Here is a 19,761-nt window from a genome sequence, read left to right on the forward strand (position 1 = left end):
ATGGCAATCAGAAAAAAAAAGATATTTTAGATCTAGACTGTTGACTAGGATTTTTGTTTTGTCTGCATTACACTACTAATATAAATATTACTGCTCAGAATACATTTATATTTAAAAGAATAGAAAGGGTGATCTTCACAATGACGCAACATTGTGATTGCAAGTACTTCTAAAGATGAAAAAGTAAATGGGCTGGTATTACTTATTCCTTTTGAAATCATCCATGCTGCTTATCACACAGAGAACTTTTCGTTCCCAAACCATTTTTTTTCCTTTCTGCTTCATCATACGGTTGATGTTGCCGACAATAGAGAAAGAAACAAACTTTTCTATAAATTATGCATCGATGAGTCAAGTCTGTTGCCCCAGGAAAGACAGGACAATAACATCCTTTACTTTAGCTACCATGCATAGGAGAGCCTTTATTGCAAAGAAACTGTTGTCTGTGCTGTCTCAGCATGTAGTCATGGATCATCCAGTTAGCAACTCAGAAAGAACTCAGATCCTCCTTCTCCAAAAAGCATAAGTCCCTGCCACCAGAGCTAACAGATTTCACTTAACTGACAACACTCTTGGAATATAACATGAATTCGCACTAACAGAATCGGGAACAAAGGGGAGCAATGGTTCCTCACTCTAGTTTAATATGTATGTTCACTACATGTATTTGTAAAATGAATAAATCTGCTTATTTTACAGAGGCCTTAAGGATACAGCTAAAATCTATGTTAAAATTTCATTGTCTCTAAAGAAAGTTTAAGTAAATCTAATTTTGATTACACAGAAGAATATGCAACTTCTTCAAAAGTAACAAAGTGACACAAAATAAAACATGTCCTATGTATGAGCAAGGAAAGAGTACAGCTACCAGAAATATATCCGAACACATTATAATCTCATTCATGTTTATAACGGACATGTTCCAGCTCAAGAAGAAGTTCTGTGCTCAATCCAGGAATTATTTTTTTTAATGTTTAATAAATATAGGAAATAAAATTGAATGACCCTAAAGATGCCTTCTGAATTTATAATCTTTGACTCTATGAACCTATTTATATCTGTGAAAGGCAATTAAAAAAATCACTATCAAATTCAAACTGCCTAGTCATTAAAAGTACCTTCCTAATACTTGCAGGAGTCCTTTTTTTCCAGTGGCAACCAAGGTTAACCATTTGGAAAGCAGGCAGTTGCTTTTATCCTCCTTGAAGCCTTTTTTTAATAACTGTAAACAACTGCAACAGAAGAAAGGTAAAAGAATTGGGTCCACATTATTACATTCTAGCAAAACAAGATGATGTGCTGACATTTCTTTCCCTTTAACAACATAAATTAGATGATATTATCTCTCTCCTGCACTTGACACTCAAATGAGTGACTGGGAACATAATAGAAAGAGTAATTACATGGGTATGGCAACACATAATTAGCAGGGTAAAACTTGTAAGTCTCATCTAAGTACAGCAGGCCAATCCAAATTGCCTGGTTCCTGGTATCTGAAAACCCCACCCACCCATCTTAGTAATTTGAAGTTAATATTTGCTTGCAGATTCACTCTAAAAACCTCTTTAGGCTCTTCTTGGTTTCCTTAGAATTTAGAAATAAACTAATTTGTCTATTGAATAAATATCCACCTCCAACTGCTTTGATTGCTGCATATATGCAATGGACTTTTAAATTACAATTTTAACCCGATCCTTCTTTTTTCTACCCCATTCAACTCCATGCTTTCTGTTTTTCTTTTTTTTACTACAGAACACTGAAATACACTTATTTAATAAAGTCCATAGTAGTCCCAATTTATTTATCACCACATCTAAAGAGCAACAATTTAGATGTCTGATTGTCTGATGATGCTGAATACTGTTTCTCAAATTTTAAATATACTCAGTTTAAAATCTAGCATCACTTCATATAAAATTGAACATTCAGCTTCCAATCAGAAATCTACTGCATAAGTAACTGCTCATGGCTTTGATTTTGCAATGTGACACCACGTGGAATTTTACAGCATCACTGACAAGAACTGAATGGAAAAACATTTGTTAATGTGCACAGCAAAGAGGAAATTGTGATGATTTATCAGCTTATAGCCAAGACTAAGCATGTTGCTCGGGAGACCACAAAGTGACACCTTACACTGATGGAACACAAACATGTGACTGCTGACACACCTCTAATTTGTTCATTAAGGACAAAGCCTACAAGCAAAAAGTCAAGTCAGTGTTTCTGTCACTTTCATCCCTGAAATGGGTCTTGTATAATGCATCTCAAGAGCATTTGATCTGGCTTCTCTTGTATTCTTGGCCCTCTCCCTTTGTGAACTTTAGTGGCATTTCTGAAAACCAGAAGACAGGGAATAAAGTAAAGCTTGACATACTGAACCATAATTCAGTGTAAATAAATACAGTTGCTATCAAAGATTCCTGCACATAGAGAAATCATTCTTCTATACAAACTGCTGCCAACTATTGCTTTTCACTGCTACAAAGAGCTACAGCATTCTACTCAAGGGCAAACAGATCCTTGTAGGGAGACTTAACTAAAACCATGATTTGCACATTTTGAAACCATTTGAGATGCAGGCTTTTAGTACAATGAACAGTCACAGAACAGTCAGAAAATTTTCTCTTCTGTTTGAATTACCATGTTTTAGTAGCAGGTACTTTCTTCTTGAGTCTTCTCATTCTAACTTGTTCATAGCCAAAATTTTGACTTTTGGGTAAAAAATGAGTGGATCAAGACTCTTGCAATTTAATTTCTTTGCTTATGATTGTCTAGCATTTCAATATGAATAAGTTATTGTATAATTTTGTTTGTATATTTCATTAAATACTGTGAAAAGCTCAATAAAGGCCAAGGCCTCATCCTCTGCTCTCTCTAATACAACAGCATGATTTCCCTCCCCCCCCCCCCCCCAGTTCTGGGCATGCATTATTATTACATGACAATTTAAACTTGTTTACTTCAGTATGTGAGCCAAACTAGAGTTGGTAAGCTCATTCTTAATCCACAGCCTCTACAAGCTAGTTAACTCTAAACTGTTTTCCACTTGCTGCTTTGTGTTTTCTTGAAGCAGTTGTTTTGACAAAATAACAACAGTATTTTAGAGTTTGATGCAACCACTGGTCTTATCTAATGTTTTAATTCTTATATGCCTATATTCTGGGCTCTCAGTGTTCATAAAACTGCGCAAAAACACAGAAAAAAAATGCACAGTTGGTGACCAGGAGAGTATTCTGCACCACCTACTCAACAAATGACTACTACTTTGTAAACTAAAGGGAAAGCAATCATTGTACTGGATTTTCTCATAGTTGCTTCCTAAAGTTAAAACATACTTCTTCCCTGCTATTTTCACTGTTTTGAGGAACCAGTGTACCTTGACTGCCAGAAGGACCAAAGATAGATTTCTTATACATTGTAACTTTACCAAGTGAAATTAACTGAAGGGAAAAAAAAATGCACTAACTTCAGAGCTCTGGTCTATTCTGTTACCACCATTTATTTTGCTTCTGCCTTTTTTCCTATTTACGTCTTTCTGTTTCCATCCTTCCCCAGTCCTTGAGTCTTACTATCTCACAATCTCAGTTCATATCAAACTTAGGTTCTCAGCCAGTCCTCAATATTCCTTTTTTTTATTCTGTCCCAGCCCAGCCTAGTCTCTCATTTTGTGTTTTCCTCCATTACCTTTTTTTTATTCTGTCCCAGCCCAGCCTAGTCTCTCATTTTGTGTTTTCCTCAATTACCTTTTCCCTTTCTGTTCATCTTACTAAGTTCTGGCATAAATTCTTTCTGCTCTAACATGTGCTTTAGCTTCTCAGAGCTAAATATTTTGCAAAGCCCAAAAAGTTTTCCCACAGGGTTTCCCTGTACAGGCATCAGCTTAGGCTTGGGCTTCTGCTTAAAAAAAGAGTTCAGACATCATTTGGTGCTTGGGGAGACAAAAGGCTGCAAATGATTGGATAGTATATACAGTTTTTATATGCAAATAACTATAACATAGCACACCATTACCTCTTTTCTGTTAGTCATGGTGCTATCTGGAGAGTAAAGACAAGTAAAAATAATTAATACCCATCCTAGTTGGTGGCATAAATAACCTATTCCCACACAAGCACAAAATCTTTCTTCTACTTTTTTGTTTGCCATTATTTTCTGATGCTTTCCACTATTTAAGACAAAAATACTAAATCAGTGCTAAGACACAAAACCACACTGAAAACAAACTGTTAAATACAAGTCTGACCTAACTCCAGAATACTCACCCTGATCCAAGCACAGTACACAGTGACCATATTTCACTTCACAAAATCAGCTTCCCTCTCCTTCAGCAGAGTCCCCAAAAGAATGTAACACTGTGTAGAGTACAAGTTACCTCATGGGAACAAACACAGAACAAAGCAGACGCTTCTGTGTACTTCACTGCGTTATACCACTCCAAAGAGTTTGTGGCTACTAAAAGAAAAAGCTCTTACATTCAGAGACATCTGATAAATACACAAAACATAAATTTATGAGAAGATATCCTCCTGAGACAGAAAACTGATTCCACTGCATGTCCCTTACTTGAGAAGCCACTAATCTGAGATAGGCTGAGTCTGCATGCTGGGGTCTTTCAAGTCTTTCTGCATATTGAGAAGATTCAGATTAAAACCCAGATTAAAAACAACTCTCCAGTTTTGTTGTTGCACAACAATATCGTAACAATTCCAGCGGAGAACTTCCAAGACACTACAAAATACTAACAATACAAAGTAGCCCTTTGAGGGAGAAATTTCCTCAGCCTATGTCACTCATAACCTATTTGCTGAACCATTTTCTGGACAGGTTTCTTAATATCAATTTGCTTGCAACAACGGAAGAACAACTAAGCTCTTGGGTTTGCCCTTTTTTTTTTATGCAGCAATTGACAGACAGAAGTTGTAGTCCATAAAATGTAGCTCCTGGCTGCCAAAATTAAAAATTGCACTTGTACAATTATTACATTTTCAATAGGACACTTATACAGAGCTAAGGACTTTTGGCATGCTTAGGACTTTTACAAGGGCTTCCTGTATTTCAAAAACCATAGAAAGCATTAGAAAGTAAGTAAATGCATGCTTATCATTTAGAGTAAGAGCCACAGAGACTTCTAAAATTCTTCCACTCATTATAATACAGTACCTTAAAGAGGCTGTATGAAGCGAATATACATAAGCTTCAAAACAAAGGAAAAGAAAGCAATATAAAACACCATAAACATAGAGATTACAGAAAAGAAAAGGAAATTACACAAAAGGAAAATAACATTTTAGTCACAGTCCATTAAAGTGAATAAATAAGGAAAAGTTCCAGTGGTATGTTTATATACTTAAAATGACATGAATTCAAAATGACAAATGGCCCAAATGTTTGTCTCCTATAGCTGGAGGATAATAAAGACAGGAAAACAAAACAAAACAAAACAGAACAAAACAAAGCATGTACAGAAAGGAGAATATTCCATTTCAAATGTCTGAAAAATCAGCCTTTTAACACCCTCCTTCACAAGGCCAAGAAGTCTTTTCATTAGCATAATTCACAGTTAGTGTCACTATAAAATTATGAATATTTTGTAACTAAAATTAATGTGTGTAACTCAATCCTACCCACACTTCTTTAAGCACAACCACAGGCTCTGCAAGCACTTCCCAGCTTCCAGATCCTGACTGCATAGGTGGCCACCACCCCATTCTTCTCCTTCAAAGAAACCCAGACATGGTTAGAGCTGTCACACATTCCAGCAGGTCCCTCAGTTTGGACAACCACAGACCACACCAAGCACATTGGAGAACATTCTTGGTCAACATTATAGACAAGACTCTCTCTTATCTGCATACAACATGTGAACTTCAGTATTCAGGTAGTCAGTTTACCATGTACATATAAAGGAGGGTGTAAGTGTTGGGAACGGTGAGAGTATCTTGCTTACTAAACTTTTAAGGTGATTTATCAGCTATTGCCCTTCCTTAGCTCTGCTCTTCAGAGGTCTTGGAGAAACAAACACCCTGAACCAATAACCCACGGCAAAAAATTCTGAAGTATAATATGAGAGTGAATGTTCAACAAAAATCTGATTCTATGGCGGCACTCTAACAGCATGGCAGTTCTGTTCAAACAGTAAAGATGTGACTAAGTAACAAGTAAAAGATCAGCAAAAGATTTGCCTCATCAGAACTGTTTAAAATGCCATACATGAGAAATTAAAATAAGAGTCAGATATTAACTGCGTAAGAGAAAAAGGCACATACTCCTTTGAAGATAAAAACTGGGAAAGCACCAGGAGATTTGTTCAAAGCAATTAGCAATTGTGTTACAACAGGAAACCTGCAATGATGTATAGCTGAGTAGATACCAGCTGGACAAGCAGATAAAGAGACTCTTCTTTTTCATGCTAAAAAATGAGAATCTGGAGTCTTGATGCAATGGCATTACTCCCGATATCAGAACTGTTCTTTCTTTGTACTTCAGGATTGCATGAAGCAAATTTCAGAAGCAGAATTAACCCCATGACATCATTAAATCATCATTTCCCTAGGATTTCAGTCACCACTGAGCATGTTTTTATCGACTATGCAAAAGCATGTGATACTTCCTAACCAGATTTGGAGGAGGCTGGATGGCTCAGTAACTACAAAACATCTCAGTGAATTTAAAAGAAGTCTCTACCATCAAAAAGAAGAGATTAAATATCTTGCTGCTTACTAGAAGAGATAAAAGCATATTCTATCTTCAGTCGCACAGAAACACTAACGATCCTACATAAGTAGAACATTAACACAGTATACTGACAATAAAAAATTGGTACTAACAATCAAAGCATGAGTAAACGGGAAGGTACAAAGCAATTAAATTGTCTGAGAATGACATGAAGCTGTTCCAAAGTAAGAAATAGAAGCAAAAGTGCTAAACAATTTACTAACTATTAAAGTTCAGGAAAACTGTGGACTCTCCAAACACAAATTGATTTAAATGGTGAATTATTTTTTTTTCCATGGTGGGTGTGTTTATAGAGCATAGTAAATTCGCATTACTGACACAAGAAAACCTTTGAGACATGATAGTGACAATGATTTCTTAGAAGACAGGGAATGCTTATATCAGAAATATTACTGGGGAAAAGCAGAATTTTGTCAGAAATCAACCATCAGACTTACAAGCTGTGACTACCTCCAAGACAGGTAGGAGAAAAACACTACATAAACTGATGCATGTTAAGATAGACGTGATTTGCCCTTGAAGGCATCCTTTTAAAATATAGCATGTAGCAGCTACCCATAGTAGCAGAAACACTTTTATGCCAGTATAACCATGTCAACAGAGTAAATCCTTTCCTTGAATAAAAATATCACGGGAAAAGTTCTCATACACAATCTTACACAAGAGTTTCCAGGATACAGCTAATAATCACTGCTAGCTATTTGTGCTGAATAGGTTTTCCAAAACTACAACTTAACGATAGTCCTCATCAATAGCTGATGACAGCTATATGACCAACACTCCTAGAACTGAAAACTGATCTGTCCATTTCTTCTCCTCAACTTTATTGTTCAATTAAGACAGCCTTAGAGCTTGTTCTCTGTGGCAGACAGCATCAAAGAAATGCAGAATAACCATGAATCGAGCCCTACTGTTTATTAGGAAACAATCACACAAGGCTTCCTAGAATGATGTACGACCCATAAATACACACTTACATTCTGACATAATGCCCATTCATGGGCACATAGTCATTATCTGGGCTGTTTGCTTCCTTGGACATTCGGAAGTCCAAAGACCGTGCATTGGGAAGAAATAACAGATAAATAGACAAATGCTTGAGCATACAGCAGTTGAGAAAACAGTAGTTTGATTCACCAGCTGTCAGATTAACAAACTTCATTTTCCATCAAACCAAGGATGGAGAGGACTACTTTTTTCTTAGCAAAGGACAAATCCTAAATTCCTTGAACACCCTAACCTGTTACCAGTGAGTAAGCATTAATTGGTCTTAGGTCTGTTCAAATATTAATTGCTCTCTAAGAGACTAGAAAAAGGCTGAATGAGATTGCTTTTAATACTAGCAAAAACTAATGTCTTTGCTTTCTGCAACTGAAATAAATTTAATAACTTTACAGATGGGTAAGGAAAACTTCTGAAAATCAGCATCATTTGAGACAAATGTTAGAACAAAATGCTATCTACTGGAGCTTTCTAATGAGATACAAACCTGGCAGAGAGACACTGCACCAATTCCAAAGGAGAGCAGACATCCATGTTTCTAAGCACGTTCTCTTCAGCCCCGAAGCAAAGAACACAGTATAGCAACAGGGTGATGCTACATCATCTGTAAAGTTGCTCAAACAAGAGGAGCAGACTGGAAGTAGCAGCCAAAATCCTGCTCAACACACAAAAAAGAAAGATCTCACTGAGCAGACAGACAGAACATTCTGGGCAATAAATTTATAAGGACTATCAAGAAATCAGCCTGGAAAGGGCAAAAGATTCCCAAAGAGGCATCTCAAAGTCAGATGCCAGTAAAGCAGACGATTCTCATTGTGACACAGCAAGAATCAAAGTGTTGAGGGGATTTTAGTTTTTATTCCAGCCTGACAGAATTCAAAAAATGCAGCAAGATACAAATCCAAATATTCAATATTTGTGGGTCAAAATTTAAATGCAAATTTTGAAAATAATCCATCATCTTTATAACATTGTCAAATTAAAATAAACCCAAACCATAACCAGACCAGAAAGTGATTTAAGCCAGTGTACGCATGCTTTCATATCCATATCTTACAAAATAAAAGTTATTATCAGCTTACAAAATATCCTAAGGTATTGTTTACGATTTTTTTATTTAAACCATTAGCTTTATGGTGATATACAGACTTTTGCCAACTTTAAGATTTGGTGTGAAAGAAACACTTCTGTTGGTAACAAGTCATTAGTTCATGACTCAGACAAAATGCAGCACTTGGCATCACATTTTTTACAAGGAAAAACTCATGTGGGCTACTTATTAACAACTCTGTTTAGGGTTTAGTCTTTCTGCTTGTATTTGAGTTTGTGTGGGCAAAAGCATGAAATCAACACACCCTTATTTGTAATTAAATGTATTTATTTAGGTGTCATTCAAATGAAACTGTAGGTCCTTGTAAAGGGTAAAGCCAAGGCAACTTAACAAATGGCAACACAGAAGAAGAAAAAAAAATCAATTGGATGACATAAATTTAATGGCAACATAATAAATTCTCTAAGGTCCTTTTCTTTCACTCTTCCATAAACTAATGTTTTTGTTCCACAAGCAATATTTAATCAGGCTAATACTTACTCCCAGACTGTAACATTCAGTCACAAAAGAAAGAAGTCCCCTGAGCTGGGGATCCCCATAACATAAGGGAATATGAATACACAAGATGTAAGAAGACTGGCAGCTTCCAAACACAACTTAGGATTTACTCCAAATTCATCACTTGCTTTCTCCCATTAAATCTTTATTTTTTATTATCAAGAGCTTCGTAATTCACAATAACCCTTTCAACTGATACAGCCCCCTTTCTGCCTTGAGTCTTCCTACTCCCTATGCACCTTCAAAGGATTGGAACTGCACCTCACACAGGATTTTGCCCCTTTACACTGAATTTACTGGGGTATTCCTTGATAGTAAGGGTTTTCTTTTTTCCATTTATGCCTAAACACTCCCTACTGAAGCTGTCAGCTTTTTTCTTTCTCCTTCCCTATTACAATCACTCTATCTCTGACTTTATGTTTTTGAAAGAGCATGTAAAAATACTTCATAAGAAACTCAGAGAAAAACTCAAAGCAGACAACATCTATGCCTACTTAGCCTTCCGGCACATTTGCTAGGAGCTACATACAGAGAGATGTTTCCCTAAAAATTGTGAAGGAAAATAACGGGATCTCCGGTTGTAACAAAAATATATAACCTAAATTAGGCACTTTTTTTATTATCAAATATGTCAAATATAATAATAAGCAAATTTTGGTTTCATTTAACAACTTGTTTAAAAGAGACAGTACGGGACCTTTGTATCTCACAAAATAATAGGGTATCAATCTTTTTCACTTTAATAAAAAAAAATTAACAGCATCCTCAAATTTCCTTAGCTTACAGAAGCAATTACATCAAATCTCTGACCTTTACCATCATGTTTCTGATTTCTAGGCAAGTGCACCTGGATATTATGCAGTTAAGCTGAATTTCTGGAAGTTTTCTATGGATAAGCTGTAAGGTCTTAAAATAATGCTGTTCACGTACAAGGTAAAGTTACAAAAAACTTAAACCCCTGGTAGTGCTCCCAAAGCAAGAACTACTAGATTTACTTTCTGTGCTTTCTCAGGTAGTCCTCTCCTGTAAAAATTTTTGCTTGATTATCTTTGAAATTGAGCTGAGCTACCTGGAATTTGTACTGTAATGAATGCAGTGCTAATAGCATCTTTCTTCTGAGTCTTATCCCAGTGTTTTGCAGGTCAGTAACAGATCTGTTACTGCTTCAAATTCTGGAAATTAGGGCAATAGAAAGACATTGCAATTTTTATGCGATGATATATGTCAATATTACCTTATTCAGCTTTACATGTGAGTGAACTGAGGCACACACCAATCACTGAATGTTAGCAAGCAGACCAAAACTGGATTCAGAGTACGACTTCTACTTCTCTTCAACACAAAATCCATTAAAAAATACCTTGATGTACTTATTCCTGTGCAGCACAAGCTTTGGCAGTTTTCAGATGCACTTACGTATGAAAATAGCATATGCAGTCAACCTGCATTGGCAGAGAAAGAAATTTAAATTCCAGCTCAGTATTACCAAAAATATATGAGAATATTTCTACCATATCTAGTCTAGCTCATGATCCTGCTACCTTTCATCTTCCATATCTAGCACCCTTTTACTGTAAACCCCAAACTTCTCCCTCATTAAGGAAAAATTCCGTTTACATAGATAAAAGCTAATGTGATCAACCAAAATCAGATTAAATCCATGGATGGCAGATGTGTTACAAGTTAACACTTGGATAACCTGAAATCTCTATCTAGTCCTACACAATCAGCCTCAGAGAGTGACAGTAAAAGATTGACAGAGATTGACTGAAAAAGTGAATACACACACCTCACTGCTCTTCCTATATTTATTTAACACAAATTGATGTCACAACCTGTATCTCAAATATCTCCTCTCATGAATTATTCCCCTTCATTAATTCCACACATTTCATCCTAAGCAGTACAAGTCAGCAGAAGCAGCCTTATTGAAGCCTCCTTGAATGATAGCACTTTTCAGTCTCTCTGTCATCATTGGGCCAATATATGACAATATATATGGAATTTTTAATGGCTTTCTTTAATGGTTAGATGAAGAAACAGAAAGTGCCACAGCCTACATGCTGTTACTGTCACATTACAATTAAAGCTTTATATTCCTGTGCTTTAGAATCCTCGGTATCTCCTGAAGCAAGTATAAAACTAGTTCTCACCTCCACAGGCTTTTAATTATTTTCAGATAACTATTCCACCAATTCTTCAACACTGTTGTGAAAAGCTATGTGAAAAGATGTACAGATTTACAGTCTTGCATTTTCAAGGGATACAGACAATTTCAAAATCATGTTTCTACCTGAAAATATCCTTTTGCTGATCTCTTTTTACTAGTAATGACAAAGGCTACTGTGAATAACAGACTGTAAGAGAAAACGCCCCACTTTGCTGCTTTGGATCTTTCATGCTGTTTCTAACATTGTGCCCAGTTGGCTTCAGTACTTCATTGCTAAGATTTTTTTTCTAATGGCAAAATATAGCAGAGCCATAAAAAACTGCTTTTGCCCTCTAAGGCAAATTTAGTTTCTTTTAGGCTCGGCTAGTATTTGCCAAATCCAAGATTCTGACACAGCTTCAGCTTAAAAGTGCTTCAAACAAAATGAGGCTCAAAAGCTGTTTGAATCACAACTTTAACCCCCTAGACCTACACCCAAATATTTATGGTGAATCAAGACTGGCTTCTATAGCATTACAGCTCAGTCCCAAAATAATTTATGTGTTTAGAAAGAAGTGTCAGCTGTTAGGATGCTATCCATCAGCTGTGTCAAGCCCCAGGTAATGGTATGGTATTATTCACTATTCTGTTATTATATATTAGTTTCTATGGCTCATTAAAATTATTTTTTTAGGTTCGTGCTATGTCTTTCTGTATTTGCTGACTGCAATTCAGCTTTCTTACTATTGCCATCCACTGAAAATCTGCTGGAAAGCCAGTTAGTAATTATTTAGTTATAAATGATTGGGGAGGGACGCTTAAGCCTCTAGCGTGACTAAATGGGTGGCTTTAATTTCCTGCTAATGTCATTGAGCTGTGATACAGGAATGTAGTATGGGCAATAGCTCTGAGTGGGCAGAAACATAAAGCAGATGATCTCACAGATCTTTTTTGTCTCATTGTGTCATAACTCAGCAATATGCAGTTATTTTGCTGGACAGGAGCAACACAGGTAGAGCAGCCTAGTGCCTAACAAGTCTGCCTGTCACATCTCGTTATGAGAAAGGCAATGTTTTCAAAAGGCTATCCTGTCTTTGAAGAGGTTTGTAAAAAACAGTCACATCCTCTAAAAAATTCTGAGTTAAACACAGTCCAGAGAGCAGCCTGACAGAAACAGAAGGAAAATACTGTCATCAAGCACTTTTTTCTTGTAAGCTCTAAAATTAAAAACAGATAAACCAACAAAAACTTTGTATAGGCATTAAGTGGTAATTTAAGGCTTTCTTTTAGATATCACTAACATAATTACAATTTGACATCAGCATCAGGATTATAAATTACTTATTAGTACTTATTAGGACACATGTTCTGTTTATTAGCACTATTGTTCCAAAAGCTCCAAGTAGGGTGTGGTGTCACTATATAGCCATAGAGCAAACAAATAATAGTCACAATTTCATACCTTCTCCCTGGAAAGATCCCTTGTCCTGAGAACAGTACAGAATTTAAAAACAAACAAACAAACAAACAAACAAAAACCAAAAAAACCAAACAAACAAAAAACAAAACAAAAAACCCAAACAAAACAAAACAAAAACAGAGTTGTGAGAGATGTTCTAGTGACCAAGAAACTGTTGGGTTGGTTTTTTTTTTCCCTAAATGAAGCAACAAATATTCGAGATTTTTGTTTTATTTAAAATAAATAACAGCTTCAGTAGCACTGACTTGGGGCCTACAGGAGAGCTGGGGAAGAACTTTTTACAGGAGCATGTAGTGATAGGACGAGAGGGAATGGCTTTAAACTGAAAGAGGGCAGGTTTAGACTAAACATTAGGAAGAAATTTTTCATTTTGAGGGTGATGAGACACTGGCCCAGGTTGCCCTGAGAAGTTGTTGAGGCCCCATCCCTGGAGGTGTTCAAGGCCAGGCTGGATGGGGCTTTGAGCAACCTGGTCTCATGGGAAGTGTCCCTGTCCATGGCAGGTGTTGGAACTCGATGATCTTCAAGGCCCCTTCCAACCTAAACCATTCTATGACTTCGGGGCGGGGGGAACAGTATCGCGAGGAACCTGGGGAAAAAAAAAAATAATATTGACTCCCTGAGATTGCCGCAGTCTGATAACACTGAATGCTTTCCCTAGTTTAATTAGCTAGACTTCCTCATTAAGGATCCAACAGCAGCCGTGGCGCTGCCAAGTGGTGGGGGAGGCGGCCTGCTGCGCCCTCTGCGGCCTCCGCCGCCACACTGCAGCCGCCGCGGCGGAAGGGCCCCCGGGGCACGACCCCCCCCTCGTTCCACCGCTGCTTTCCGTATGGCATTTACACCCGCCGGGCACCACACTCGGCCCCTTCCGACAACCGGAACAGCCCCCGAAATCACCATCCCCCAGCAGCTGCGGCGGGGGCGGCGGCGGCGGTGGCGGCGGCGGCGCCTCTCCCCTCCCCTTCCCTCCCCGTCCCGCCGCCGCCTCACACCGCCTCCTCAGGGAGCGGTCAGCGCGAGCGCGGCCCCAACCCGCCGGCGCGGCACGTCGCGCACGAAACTGCCGCGCGCGAGCCCACGCTTGGCCACGTGACCTCCATCACCATTCCTTCCCCCCCCCCCCCCCCCCCCCGCGTTTGGCTCCTCAGCGAGCGGTGTCGCTCTTCCCCATCTCCAGCCGGAAGTGCCGCTCTGGGCCGCTCGGAGGTTCCGCTGCTCTATGGTAAGCCGGTGAGCAGGCGGGCGGGGTGAGGGGCGGTTAACGGCGGCTCCGAGCAGTGCTGCCGTTGCGGGAGCAACGCAGAAGTCGGGTATCGGCGCAACGGCGGAAGAAAATCCGCGGCCAGGTACTGGGGCAGCCTCCTGGTGGGCGGCCGGCAGCGGGAGGGGCGGTGCGAGGAGCCGTCTGCGGCCTAGTGCGGTGGTGCCCAGCCGGCCTGGGGGGCGGGCAGGCCTGCTGCTGGCCTGCCGCCCTCCGCCAAAGCAAACGAGCAGCCGGGCTCTCTGCTGGATAACGCACGCTTCTCGACCCGCAGCCCCGGCCTCGGGGCCGTCACCGTTGGGATGAGGGTCTGGTGTGCGGTGCTGTGCAGCTGCTGAGCGTCCAGCGTGACGTGTTCAGACTGGGGGTCACACCTGCAATTTCAGGACTGTTCTTTCCCTTCGGCTTCTTATAACCCAGTGCTGCCAGTCTAAACTAGTTTCCTCCTCCATCTTTTGTTTCTACTTGCAGCAAGGAGCTAGAAAACCCTGAATCTCTGCCAGTGCAGCAGGCTTATTTTGCACGAGTGCTTCGATGTGCTGATCCTCATAGCTGTCTTCTGCTTTAGTTTATTGTGTTTGGTGTGGTAAATGCTAATTGATGATTTCACAGGTGTCAAACATTCATTTAAGTACTTGGTTTTTGAAGCTCCCTCCTATTTCCACCAAAGAGAAATCAAAGGCAAAAAGCTTTGTACTTCCACCTCCAAAGCTTCTGCCAAAAATTCTTACAAATCAAGTGGATGAGATACACAACTTATGTCACTAGCACAGTCATAGACTTGATGTGCTTTCCCTCTGTTTAATATAGGGGTGTTTCAGGTAGTGTAGTCAACTGTCAAAACAGATGCGTGCCAAGGATAGCATTGTAATAATTATTTTGTGTTTTATTGAAAACAAGTGATTTTTTTTTAATTAGAACATCTTCCAAGAGTTCTGACTCTTGGAATTCTCATCATTGCTTTTATATTGACCTAGTGTGCTTTGTCATCCACACACACAACCCCCACATTCTACAGCAGGAATCACTGGAAAGTATACGTGTTAGCATTTGCAGCAAGCTGGGTGCATAGCCCATAACAGACTTCTTTGAATGGAGTTACTTGGTATTAGCTGAATTGCTGTGACAATGTTAACTCAGCTGCAGCAAGCTTAAATCGTACACAGTTCTAGTTACCTCAGTTCGAAAGACAAACTTTGTGCACCTAATGAAAAAAAGATTAGTTCTGAGTATAGCTGGTTCACGAAGATTGTAATTCTAAAATTAAATTTAGTGTGGTTTTAGTCTTATGTAGACTAGAAGGTTATAATTTCTTCATATATTTTTAGAATTATGTAAACCTAGTCTGTCAAGCTTACAGATAAAAGTTCACAGCACAAATCTGATTGATTTTAATGCTTTCTCTAGGGTGATCTTCATAGAAACTACTCAAGACTTCAAAGACTTCCTTTTTGGTGAAATAAGTTGTTCTAGTAAAGTAAAATGGATCCTTGTTCAGTTGGAGTTCAGCTTCAAGCTACCAATGAATGCCATAGGATCTTTTATACCCGTCACACTGGCTTCAAGACTAAGCAAGATATATCTTCGTCTGATCTACTGTTGCTTCAGCTTAGAACTGGAATAACCCTTTCAGAGAACAATACAATCTGCTTCCACCATGCAAAAATTTACATTGAAAGATTTGAAGACTTACAAAAATCATGTTGTGATCCCTTTAATATACACAGAAAACTGTCAAAGAAAAACTTACGACCAATTGACTTAGATGATGCAACTTTTCTAAGTGCCAAGTTTGGAAGACAGTTTGTACCTGGTTGGAAGCTTTGTCCCAAATGTATGCAGATAATAAATGGAAGCGTGGATGTTGAATCTGAAGATCGCCAAAGAAGAAAACTTGATTCAGATGTATGTATATGGATCAGTTCCCGCCCCCCCCAAGTTCTGCACACTATTGGAATTAATTTCTTTATGTAGGACTTGAATGAAGCCTAAGTATTTTAATGGAAATATGAGAGGGTGTAGTCTAGTAGATGTGTGGGAGTTTACTGTATTTAAACCTTTGTTTGGAGTACCTTAAAAAAATCCTCTTCCCTAGTTAAATATTATGGTCTTTTAAATTCAAATGACTGTCTACTAGGGTGATACAACTCAAGTTTACATAAACACTAGACTGCTGCTGGTATTTTAAGCAGTTACTCAAGCCTTGCCAGAAACAAGCTTGTGTGCTTAAAACTGAGTACTGTAAAGATTGCTCCTAAGGCTGTTGAGATAAACTTCTGGTTTAGTCTCTTCAGTTAAAAAAAAAAAAAACAAAAAACCACACAAAACCACAAACAACACTGTCTTTAGCAGTTCAGTACTGAGTGAACCTCCATTGAGGTGAATTAAGTGTACTCTTGTTGTAGCGTCTGAGCTGTGAAGGCCATGGTGTTTGTTCAGGGCCAGTAATGAACTGGTGTGGGAAGATAATGCTTTAAGTGCTAAATTTGGAATACAGCTCATACATTGTTGGATTCATTGTTCAAGATGTATGTAGGTAATCAGTAGGAGAGTGGGCAACCAAATTGGCAATAGCTCATACATATATGTCCTGTAGCAAAGCAGAATTGTGTTCTAGGAGCTGTTGTCCCTTTCAGCCCAGGGGCTGTTGCTCAACCTTATTTTTCGATTACGTGTCAGTATGATTAGGAGACTGATAGGGCATGAAATTTGAAAGCATTGATTGAAACTGCTACTAAAAGGCTTGTATAGTTAGGTTTTGAGACTGGTACAGTTCTCTAGTATAAACGTTTTAAGACTTGAGTTGTTTTCTCCTGGGAAATCCAGTGCTTAGAGTTGAGATCAACAATTTACCTAAGTTATTACAATATCTTGGCTTGACCGGACACTTTCTTACGAATTTAGGTTTGTATTTGTCATTTAATGAGATTTTCTGTCTTTGTTCAGGGGCGTACAGCTAAGGCTTTGAAGTCTCTACAGTTTGCTAATCCAGGACGACAGACCGAATTCACTCCTGAGACGAGTAAGAGGGAAAAAAGAAGGCTGCAAACAAAAAATGCGTCATTTAATTCTGACAGGTGAGCTGTTTCCTGTATTCACATTATCTTTAACTTTCACTTCAAAATAAAATATCCTTGATGGTCAGTGGCCCTGTAACACTAATGCTTTCCATATGGATGTTTGCATGTTTATGGATTGCTTTTTTGGTTTTGAGGATGTTAAAGCTCACTCATTACTGAGATAAACAAAACAGAAGATAAAGTGTTATCATACAGTCCATATTTCAGGCAGTTAGAATACAAACAAGTGTTTGGTAAGGCATGACAATACTACACAGATCATAGATGAAGCTATTACTCTATACATAAGCTAAAATTCTGATAATAGGCTAAATTTGGATACAGTAAGATCAAGTAGGCTACACTTAAAATATACAAGTTTTCATCTTTCCATAAACTCTGTATTTATGCTTTGTACACAGAAGTGTGCAAGTTAGGACCTTACCTTCATTTTAAAATAGGAAGTTAGCATCCAAGTTGGACAATACCAGATAACAAATTACAACCTTCTAATGTAACCGATTTTAAAACCATGCTTTCTACAGAGGAAAGGTATATGCAGTTGAATTTTGTCTGTCATTTTGCACTAGAAGTTTAGACTGATTCAGTCTTGTCCTAATAGGAGAGTGATAGAAATCCCAGCTTTTAACTAGTCGTACAATATTTGTTAAAACATGCAAGAAAGATCACATTAATGCCTTTGCCCTGCTCTCCACCCAAGTTTAACCTTACAAGACAGAAACAGACACAAACTGTGCATCCTTTTCCCCTCCATTTGTTTATTCTACTCAGTTTGGGCACCAGTTGTAACCAAGGAATTTTTGTTGAGATGTAGGGAAAACTTTTTGTATGTATGTAGTAAAATGCTGGATCAAAAGTATTGTGGCATCTCTGACACTAGAGCTATTCAGAACTCAACTAGATGCAGCTCTAAGCAACCTAATTTAAGTTTACCTGGCTTTAAACAGAGGCTCAGACAAGGTGACTTTCAGAGGTCCCTTCCAAACAGTTTTTCTGCGATTCTGCAGTTTAACAGAACTGTTAGAGAGATGGGTAATGATAAAAGCATAAAAAAATACCTTTAAACTCAGATGTGCTCACCCTAAGTGATCCTACCTGACCTTCTTTGAATTACAGATACATGTTAAAAGAGAAAAGTAAATTAAGGGAGCATTTCACATCATCTGAAAGGTAATCTGAAGTTTACATCATAACAAAGAATATTCATAAGTGCTTGAGTAAGCGTGCTATTGAAGAAATAAAACCTTCCCATTCTTGAAATTATTTGAAAAGCACTGTAGTGGAGATACAATTAAGACTGAGAAATGTTGTCAAATACAGTAACATATATATCTTCTAAATTAATAGAGTATTAAAATTAGTATCTGAAGAAACCAAACTTTTGCCCACAACTATTAGCAGTTTGGCATCAAGATAGGTGGATTTTTTAACATGAAAATTGCTGTTGTTTTTTCACTATACAGGCAAGTTATACCAGCCAAGAGTAAAGTCTACGATAGCCAGGGACTACTGCTTTACAGCGGGATGGACCTCTGTGATTGTCTTGATGAAGACTGCCTGGGATGTTTCTATGCTTGCCCCAAGTGTGGCTCAAACAAGTGTGGAGCAGAATGTCGCTGTGACCGCAAGTGGCTGTATGAGCAAATTGAGATAGAAGGAGGAGAAATAATTAGAAATAAGCATGTTGGTTAGCATATATGCACATTGTTTATCCTGAGTATATATTCCATGCTTTGATTAAACTCAGCACATTCATCATTTAGTGGTTTAATAAAAGCCATTGGAATTTATCACAGTTCACATGATTAATGTGCTTTCACATTCATTTTCAGTATGATTACAGAAATATTCTTAGTCATACTACTGTCTTTTCACACTTCATTCTACCTTATACTCAGTCTTGTTAGTCATCCAAGTAAGTTCTCATTGAACAGTCTTTCATTGTATTCAAGTATAAGGTGCTAAATTTTCGTGGACATATCCTGAGCCACTTACCATTGTTTCATATACCATTTTGTAGAGTGTACCATCTCCATGTAGCCCTCATTTTTCCTTCTCTATTTCAGGATCTCATGGTTTTGAATCTGTTTTATGTGAAACACTCTAAAAGTTCTTAGTGAATTTACATGCAGTATTAATAAAGTTTTCTCCAGTATTAATAGTGAATGCTCTGTCTTCTATATATTATCTCAGCTACATCTGATTGAATCCATTTAGGTGAACAGGATTGAATCTAAGGCATTTCAGAGTTCAGATCCCATACAAGTTACTGGGATCTGAGATCAAGTTATCCTTATGAATTCAAGCCTCAATGTTAAAGTGTTATTAAACTGTCAAGGCATTGAAAAATACGTTAGTATTTACTATGGTACTGTTTTGTTGGTTTCTGTAGAATACAATTGAAATAATTTTGATATATTTGTTGTCAGTCTGTAATTG

General features: G+C 38.1%; 1 protein-coding gene across 1 annotated transcript; it reads left to right on the top strand.

Annotated features, from left to right (window-relative positions):
* The first annotated feature begins 14,216 nt into the window (after positions 1-14,216).
* Positions 14,217-19,488, top strand: ARL14EP (ARF like GTPase 14 effector protein). Its single transcript, XM_082484817.1, has 4 exons — positions 14,217-14,327; positions 15,650-16,147; positions 17,189-17,319; positions 18,786-19,488. Exons 2-4 carry the CDS (start codon positions 15,725-15,727, stop codon positions 19,012-19,014), a joined length of 783 nt encoding a protein of 260 aa, XP_082340943.1. The 5' UTR covers positions 14,217-14,327; positions 15,650-15,724; the 3' UTR covers positions 19,015-19,488.
* Positions 19,489-19,761: the final 273 nt, after the last annotated feature.

The sequence above is a fragment of the Vanellus vanellus genome, assembly GCF_965231255.1.
Source record: "Vanellus vanellus genome assembly, chromosome: 6".
NCBI lineage: Eukaryota > Metazoa > Chordata > Aves > Charadriiformes > Charadriidae > Vanellus > Vanellus vanellus.

What these genes read in the sequence shown, in the direction of transcription:
- ARL14EP (XM_082484817.1), top strand. Translation starts at nt 15,725, where the DNA reads ATGGATCCTTGTTCAGTTGGAGTTCAGCTTCAAGCTACCAATGAATGC. An exon ending in GAAGAAAACTTGATTCAGAT is followed by an intron (nt 16,148 to 17,188) that starts GTATGTATATGG and finishes GTCTTTGTTCAG; the next exon opens with GGGCGTACAGCTAAGGCTTT. An exon ending in GCGTCATTTAATTCTGACAG is followed by an intron (nt 17,320 to 18,785) that starts GTGAGCTGTTTC and finishes TTCACTATACAG; the next exon opens with GCAAGTTATACCAGCCAAGA.